Here is a 9,209-nt window from a genome sequence, read left to right as displayed (position 1 = left end):
TTTTCTGTCTTACTCGTGTCTGATATGAGAGAGTATAAACCAGGTCCAATGTCTTCATACAGGGTTAGCTGGCCTTTGGCACATGAAAGCATGATAATCTGACCCTTTATTGAAACATTCAGAGCAGCCCCTACCTGAGGATCATGGGAATCCCCCAGAAACCAGCATTTCCACTCTGCTTCCAAGTCCCCCTTTTGCTTCACAAGAAACAGTGCAGAAAGAACAGAGAGACTGAGACCTTCTTTATTCTGATTTCTAAAGAGAAGACTTTACTTCTCTCACTTTCCCTACAAAAAGCAAAGACACAAACTGATTGTCTTTCTGTCCTTACAGAGAGGCAGTGGGGTGTGTCTTGGGTCAGTAGAGTGTTTATAAAAGCTCCCAGCCTTGAGAAGAACATCCTGCTCTTGAGCCTGAAGATATTGAAACATTAATTAAGTAATTTGTAGTAGTGCTTTCTTCTACAATGTCTGAAGAAGTGACTTATGCGACACTCACATTTCAGGATTCTGTTGGAGCAAGAAATAACCAGGATAGAAATAACCTAAGGAAAAGAGGTAGGCATTCAGAGGCGGCAAGATGTGACCTTTGTGGGGGTGAACAGATGTTAAATGCTCTGATTTCGATGCTAAGGAGAAGTGCGCTATGGAATCTCCAAGATGGAGATAAAGTTGTGGAATGCGCTGGTAGAATGAATGTTCCCAGTTTGGCGGTGGGGCGGGGGTGGGGGGGACATGTGGCTTCCTAGACCTCTTTAAATGTGGGATATCGCTATGTTTCTTGAAGCTCTGTGCTATAGTGATAGTTATTCATATTTTGGGTATGAGAGAAACTGAATTTGGGGAATAACGGATTCCTTTTTATAAGTGAAGTCCTTGATATTTACATCTTGTGAGAGATGCCAGGCAAATATTCTTCTAGAAGTCAGATTGGAGGTTTCTAAAAAAGAGAAGGTAGAGGAAAGTGTTATTTTCAAAGGTATAAATAACTGAAGAGACAAATGGGAAGATGAGTGAGTCAGAAATAGACAAGAGGTCATTTCTATTTTAGAAGTTTAAAAAAAACCTGTTTTTACAGAATGGAAATTTCCAGTATAACTAGTAGTATTGATCAATAACAGTATGTGTATAGTATTTTATATGCATTATATCATATTTTAATCAAAATATAATTGTGAAGTAAGTGGAATAATATTAGCAAAGCTGAGGCTGAAAAAAACTAAATGGCTTAACCAAGTTCCTACAACTAGTATGTGGAGTCCAAACTCAGTTCTGGTCTTTAGTTCCTTGATGTCCTGTTGGAAGAAATATAAATCTCTGTGGTCAGGAATCCAGATTCCTGTTAGTATATCAGACTATATTCTTTGTTTCCAAGAATCTGTTGACAATTTAGGCTGTTGCCCCAAATCATCTGATTTATAGGAATTACATTCTTCTCTTTGGATTTATTTTTATTTTAAGTGTGTGTGTGTGTGTGTGTGTGTGTATGTGTGTGTGTGTGTGCACGCGTGCACGCGCAGGTGGTCTGAGGACGATATGCAAAGAGGTTGGGAATAGGCTTATCATGGGGTCTAATAAAACTGGTTATACATTTTTGTTTGTTTGTTTACATTATAACTGTAATCCTTGAGATGAAAGGAGATGGAAATTTGCATCGATCTATCAAACAATATTGGGCTAGATGCCATTAGAATCCGAATTGAGAAATATGATAGGTTAGACTACACATTCATTTTGCCTTTCCTTCAATATCCATTCGTTATCTACCCGATGCTAAACAGAACAGATAATGGACAACAATAAAATCCACAATAATCTTAGCCTTGGGGAGGTTTTATCATCTCAAAAACTTAAAGTGTTCCCTATTGTCCGGATCATCCAGAGAAGCATTTTCACCACATCTCATACATGCATTTAGTAAACTTAAAGAAGGGTGTTTGATGAAACACAAACCTAAAAATTAAGAGACACTCTTTTTTAAAAATTTGGAGACACAGAGTCCAAAACAGGCTCCTGGCTCTGAACTGTCAGCACAGAGCCCCATGCGGGACTTGAACTCACAAACTGTGAGATCATGACAGGAGCTGAAGTCAGGTCTTTAACCTACATGAGCTGAAGTCAGGTCTTTAACCTAGCTGACTGAGCCACCCAGGTGCCCCTAGGAGACACTCTTAAAGGGAAAGAGAATGGTGGGGAAGAGAAGTGTTGGAGCACTGATGGTAGAGACCTTACTGCACATCATTTTAGACATTTTCTAGAAAGTAAAGAGGGAAATAACAGAGAAAGTTTAGGAAGTTTGGGAGAATTAAAAACTCATGTGTAACTGCAATTTCTCTGTTGGTTTTCTTCAGGGTATCCAGCTCATTCCCCAACATGGCGCCAGGCTGCCTTGAGTCTGTTAATTCTTTGTTTGATGCTGCTGATTGGGCTGATGACCTTGGGGATTGTGTGTAAGTATATTTTAATCAACCCCATGAAAGGTGATTAGGAAACACATTTGTAAACTCTGCAAATTCAGGTTTGATTATAGCATATGATCACATCTCTTTCCTTCTTCCAAGTCTCTAAGATCAATAACCAAGGGGCAGACTTTATGATTATGAGGATTTTGCCCTAAATCCATTGTTTTCTCTTAATAAACTAGACTGGATTATGAAGACAACGTTTGTTTTCCTCTTTATTGGTTGGAATGGGGAGCCTCTTTTCTGCATACACACCTATCCACCTATTATCCCAATGGTGAGAAGCAGGGAACAAAGGGAGGTGGACTCAAGAAAGAGCATGTCTTTTCATTCACCCCAAAGACTTAGTACAAGAGTGGCTCAATCTGCTCACTCAGGACCTTTCTAGTGTAGAAATAGGTATGCTATAAATGAAAAAGAGATAAAAAAGAGGAAAAGTTACTGGAGGCAACTTACCCTGTATAGAGAAAGTTGAACCACCTCTACATAACAATGGAAGTTCTACTCCCAAGCACCATAACCAAAAAAAAGAGTATTCCCTTGGTTCTGACCCATCCTTGAGCAGTCAGAGTTGGACAGGATAGAGAGTCTTGTACTAACACTAAGTAGAAGGACACCCTGAGAATATGTAGTTTGTAGGGTATTGTTCAGGATATGATGGACAGAGTAGAGAGTTGGCATGCTATTCCCTCTTAGGGGACTTGTAGACAAGAAAGTTTATTTCGGAATGAGACTAGTATCTTTCATGCTACTTTTATTTATTTTAACATATAGAAGTTTTCATGGATAAATAGAATTTAGACATACCGATTTGGACATTTAAATAGGAGCTAATGAGGTAGCTCGCTCTTTTAGTAAGAAATATGTTCTAGCAGCAGTAACAAATATTCAATAGCCATGTATTATGGGTTAGAAGTTGCTCTTCTACAATGATGTATATTTTAAAAATGAAGATGCAATGACACATATTCATTGGTTCACTACAGACTGGTGAGGGCTTTTTATTTTTCTAAAGTGCAGTGCTTTTAGTGCAATGACTCTTAAATTTATTGTGATGATGAATCACCTTAAGTGCTAATTAAAAGAGCAGAGTTTTTATGGACCCAGGGCCAGAAATGGTCTAGTGTGGCATTAAAATCTGCATTAAAAGTGTTTATTAACTTATTTTGAGAGAGAGAGAGAGTAGGGGAGGGGCAGAGATAGAGGGAAAAAGAGAATCCCAAGCAGGCTCTGAAGCTCCACATTGTCACTGCAGAGCCCTACACAGGGCTAAATCTCAGGAACCACGAGATCATGTCCTGAGCCGAAATCAAGAGTCAGATGCTTAAATGACTGAGCTACCCAGGTGCCTCTAAAATCTGCATTAACAAAAAAGCAAATATGTAGAAAATTTTGATGAGTGATCTGCACACCATACCTATTGCCTTAAAGGGTTCCGTTCCTATGTAAGCAACAATTACATGAACCAACTCCAAATAGAAAAAAATACACTAAATGAATGGCAAAACGACTGACATTGCCTTATATGAAATATCAAAGATATATGATAATTAATTCATTATTTTAATAAAAGTATAGTCATATTTATTTTTTTAAATGTTTTATTTATTTCTAGGAGAGAGAGAGAGAGAGCGTGAGCAGGGGAGGGTCAGAGAGAGAGGGAGTCACAGACTGAAACAGGCTCCAGGCTCCGAGCTGGCAGTCAGCACAGAGCCCGACGCGGGACTCGAACTCACGAACCGCGAGATCATGACCGAAGCGAAAGTCGGACGCTTAACTGACTAAGCCACCCAGGCGCCCCAAGTATAGTCATATTTAAAGTCTCAGTAGAATTATAAGGATGAGCTCCAAACAATTTGGAATAGAAAGGCATCGTGTGTGCTTCTTCCAACTTACTTCAGTTATTGGGAGGCACTAATACATACTACATGATGTAAGAAATATTTCTGCGTTGAAAGAATTATCTATGGCTGAGAATAAGAAGGTATATGACGGTGTCTCCTGTTATGTCTTGGAGTTTTGCAGACATCTAATGGAATTAACTCAGATTCAGAGAGATTAAATCAACTGCAAAAAATCATCCACCAATGGCAAGATAATTTATCCCAGCAGCTGAGCAACTACAAGAATCTTCCCACCAAGGAGGAATATCTCAAATCCCAGATCTCCAGTCTATTGAAGCGGCAGGGACAGATGGCCGTCAAACTCTGCCAAGAGCTGTTCATTCACACTTCAGGTAATCAGGCGCTACTGTCAGGTCAAACGTGTTGCCCCAGTTTGCACCGATCACATGTGCCACCTCATAGTATGGGAAAGTTATGTTACCCAATAACCTAATGATGCCGCATTAAAGTTACAGGTGACAGGAAAGATTTAAATTTATTTAATATTTTTGAAAACACAGAGGTGAATTTGGGGAGCACCTTGGGATGATACCAATCTAGATACTTGAGCTTCTTAATTTGTGAACTATTTTTAGGTGACCCTGATGTTATAAGAAGCTCAAAGTATAGCTGGTAATTCTGAGGCCATAAGACTGAGCCGTGAAAAGAGAATTTTGATCACCATTGTCCCAACCCATAATCAGGGGCTATTTCATTTTCATGGGCTCCTAAAGCAGTATGTTTTCAGAATGCTGGGTCTCAGACTCCATTGTCAAGTTCGATTATTTAGTTTCTAAAATATCCCCCCGTCACTCCAGCATTATTTAATTTGTGTTAATGGGTGTCATTTCTTTTTCAGACCACAAATGCAATCCTTTCCCTAAGATGTGGCAATGGTACCAAAACAGCTGCTATTATTTTGCAACAAATGAGGAGGCTACGTGGACTAATAGTAGAAATAACTGCCTAGACCAGAACTCCACCTTGGTGAAGATAGATAGCTTGGAGGAAAAGGTCTGACTGAATTTCTTTCCCTGGTGATAAAAATTATTTATATGATAGAAAGTAAATATGTGCAACTTCTGACTCATATAATAGAAATTCTGAGCATTTTGACTGAGAATTAATATCTTACATCTGTGAACCAGAATGTGGCTCTCACATGATTTCTTTCCCTGTTGTCTCTCTCAGGATTTTCTGAAGTCACAGCCATTACCAAAGTTTTCTTTCTTCTGGTTGGGCTTATCACGGAATCTATCTGGAAGGAGCTGGCTATGGGAGGATGGCTCCATTCCTTCTCCATCCTTGTAAGTCTCAACTGTTGGGGTGAGGTGGGGGCGGGAAGCAAGCGAAGAATACTAAGAAATTGAATACTAAGAAAATCAATGTTAACTGCAAGAATTATAAACCTTGATGCGAAAAAAAGAGTACAACATACGAAGAAAAGAGAGCTTCAGTAAAAACTATTGAAAGCAAAGCTACCTAATTTCACTTATGTGACAAACTCATGGCAAAACACTGAATCTTTCTGTTAGTTGCAATTTATATTTTTTATTTAAAAAACAAAGAATACTCACAGTTTGTTTGAAGCATGCTATAAATATTAGCCTTCTGATAAAAGCACTGTTATATTCCTATTTTAGGGATGAAACAATTGCCATGGAGAGATGAAATAACTTGCCTGAGGTCACTAAACTCCTAAGAGGCAAAATCAGGACTCAGTACTTTTGCGATCGTGAACTTGGCCTCTTTGCTACCCTGGCTGCCCAACACTTACAGTCCAGTGCAGGGTGTTTATCATAAGGACACACACGAACATATTTATTTAAATTCAATAATTGTCAGTCATTTTCTAACAGCAAGTATGTCTAAATTGGTGGATCAGTTTACAATTCGTTTTTTGATGGGAACTTACCAATTAGATTATATTGCAAATGCTTTTCATAACTTAAAATGAGCTGAATCTGCCACTTCAATGTTTTGAGGAAATACTTAACATACCTATAGATTACATGATACTTTGAAAATTATAGTTTTTGCAACTATTTAACATCGTGGAAAAAATAAATGTCAAAAATATGTAAAGGAATAGTCTTGCAAAATTCTCTTAGTGACTACAGACCAAATGTTTTGAGAAACACAGCTTATCACAACTATATGAAAATGATACAACTGTATTTGTATTTTAAAAAAATTTTTTAAATACTTATTCATTTTCAAGAGACAGAGAGAATAGAGTGTGAGCCGAGGAGGGACAGAGAGAGAGGGAGACAGAATCCAAAGCAAGTTACTGGCTCTGAGCTGTCAGCACAGAGCCCAATACAGGGCTTGAAGTCATTGACCGTGAGATCATGACTTGAGCTGAAGTCAGATACTCAGCCAACTGAGCCACCCAGGTGCCCCTGTACTTTTTAAGTAATTTGTGGTATTTGCACATTACATGAAATATTGTAAGTGCATTTTCCCCTTTCATGGTGTGGTAGGTTTTTCTCCACCTCCCTTCCCCTCAAGTTCTTCACCTATTCATCTCATTCCTGTTTTACTCCTTAATGAACGTTGTCCAAGTTTCCATAAACTGAGTTATAATCACTCATTTTCCACCAAGGACACTGTGCTTTAGCAGTGACTTCCCACATTCCCTTTACAACAAACAATGGAAGGTCTGTACTTTCTCCCCAGATATGCATCATCTTCATCTATTTCCCACAATTTTGTCATGGCTCTTTCTACTCAGACCAATTTTCTCACTCCCTAACGACCACTATGAGTCATATTAAATCAATTAGTCTTGGTTTCACCCAAATAATCATGGTGAAGAGCACGTGCAAAGTAATAAACACACAGACAAAAATGATAGTCACTTCTTTGTAAATGGAGCCATATTGGGCATGAGATAATTATACACTAATCTGGGGTATTGCTGCTAGACTGAGTGTTTATAGAGTATGCCATCATACTCCAGAAGTGTTGTTGGACTTTACGAAGATGAGTCTTTTCTCCCAAAGGAGTTTCCATTATCCCAGGTCTCTCCACTCACTTCTGGTTAAAATATGGAGGAGGTGGTCCCTGCAGAAAGGTACCAAGTCTGAGGTCACTGATGCCCCTCAGAGCTGTGGCTATCATCACACAGGGTGGTGGGAGTGAGCTTCAGAATCACACAGCCAAGTCCTACTGAGTAAGGCTAATCTCAGCAAGCATGAACGCCAAGAGGAAGATTTGGTAAGCCCATCCCTGAAGTAAGAAAAGAATCCTGCAGTGTATGCAGATCATTTGAGTAAAAAAGCACACAGGAGGTTGAGACCTGATTAGATTACACTTTTAGATGACATTTAGATGACACAATTAGGTGACATTATTGAGAGTTATCACCAATTCCTTATGGAGGAACTAGGGACCGATATCAGAACCACATCTATGGAGTCATTCATGTTTTCCCTTAACCCTTATCTAGTTCTTTCTTCACCGTGTGTGTGTGTGTGTGTGTGTGTGTGTGTGTGTGTGTGTATAATGCAAAATTATATATACACAAAATTATACTTGTGCATAATAAAATGTAATAGTTCCCCACCCAGAATGTGATTTCACTTGTCTGCTTTTCTTCATAAAGTTCCAAAGTAAAGAAATCCTGGTGCTTCTAATAAAATATGAGCTGGGTAGTTTTTACTATGTTAATGGAGAGGATAGAAATTGTCAACCCAGCATTTAAGTACCCTGCTTAAATAATTCCATCTGGGATTATGATGAACTTGAAATGAAAAACTCAGATATGCCAGCTTGAAGAACTTCAATATGTTGTGGAAACAGAAGTCTCTCAAAGTTCAGATAGATGGTTTTTGGTTACTGAGAACACTGAACTGTGATCAAATTTCAAATATGAAATGTGTCATTAATTTTAAATGGATGAATTTCCAGATTCAGCACTATAGAATATGCCCAGATCAATGGATCCAAAGGATGTGCCTATTTTCAGAAAGGAAAGATTTACATTTCCCGCTGCAGTGCTGAAATTTCTTGGATTTGTGAGAAGAAGGCTCCATTAGTGAAGACTGAAGATCTGGATTAATATGCACCTTCTGGATTCACCAAGACGTAAGGGACTTGTGATTCCGTTCAGGTGAAAAAAGAGAAAGCTACCCAACCACAGCCAAAAACAGTTGAAAAGATTACTGTGTATTTAAACAATCAGACAAATAAACTTCACAGAACATTTTGCATGTCATCGTCTGATGGCTTCTGAGCTGATGGTCTGGTTGTTGCTGGGAACCTACAGGGAATAGCTACTGAGTGGCCCTATTATTCTATCTCAGCATCATTTCACTGAATTTCCTCCCTCAAATAAAAGGCTCTTTTCCTGCCTTGTTATGGCACATGTGCAAGTGTACAGGGGTGACATTTAAATATTTAGCAACCAGAATTGGCAGAGGCCACAGCACTGGAAAAACATTCAGGAGACCCTGCTGTGATAGAGGTCTGGAAGATTCTGGGATAGGGATCCTGGTGTGTAGAGCAGCAGCATTATACCAACAGATTTGAAAATATTTTAGTATCTTGGCAAATGGTTTGTTTGTACCCTGTGTACCAGCTTTGTCATATAGGTAAAGTAGCACGTTGTTTAGTATTTATGTTATCATTTTTTTCAGATTAGTAATGTTGAGGTTATTGTCTTGGTAATCTGGGAATTAGAAATTGTGTGAAGATATCAAAATTGCACCAGCATACTTCTCTAAACTAGAACAAACTATCCAAAAATTTGTATGGAACCACAAAAGACCCCGAGTGGCCAAAGTAATACTGAAAAATAAAACCAAAACGGGAGGGAAGATGTGGTTTATCTATACCATGGAGTACTACATGGCAATGAGAAA

At 38.7% G+C, this 9,209-nt stretch overlaps 1 protein-coding gene across 1 annotated transcript; it reads left to right on the top strand.

Annotated features, from left to right (window-relative positions):
* The first annotated feature begins 466 nt into the window (after positions 1–466).
* Positions 467–9,067, top strand: CLEC12B (C-type lectin domain family 12 member B). Its single transcript, XM_039222325.1, has 6 exons — positions 467–557; positions 2,351–2,449; positions 4,479–4,697; positions 5,204–5,358; positions 5,536–5,651; positions 8,257–9,067. The coding sequence occupies exons 1-6, from the start codon at positions 467–469 to the stop codon at positions 8,405–8,407; spliced, it is 831 nt and encodes a 276-aa protein (XP_039078256.1). The 3' UTR covers positions 8,408–9,067.
* The last annotated feature ends 142 nt before the right edge of the window (positions 9,068–9,209 follow it).

The sequence above is a fragment of the Hyaena hyaena genome, unplaced genomic scaffold (genome assembly GCF_003009895.1).
Source record: "Hyaena hyaena isolate Hyena2069 unplaced genomic scaffold, ASM300989v1 scaffold_1107, whole genome shotgun sequence".
Taxonomy (NCBI): domain Eukaryota; kingdom Metazoa; phylum Chordata; class Mammalia; order Carnivora; family Hyaenidae; genus Hyaena; species Hyaena hyaena.
The sequence above is the reverse complement of the archived record's forward strand: the minus strand, read 5'-3'. Positions and strand labels throughout refer to the sequence as shown.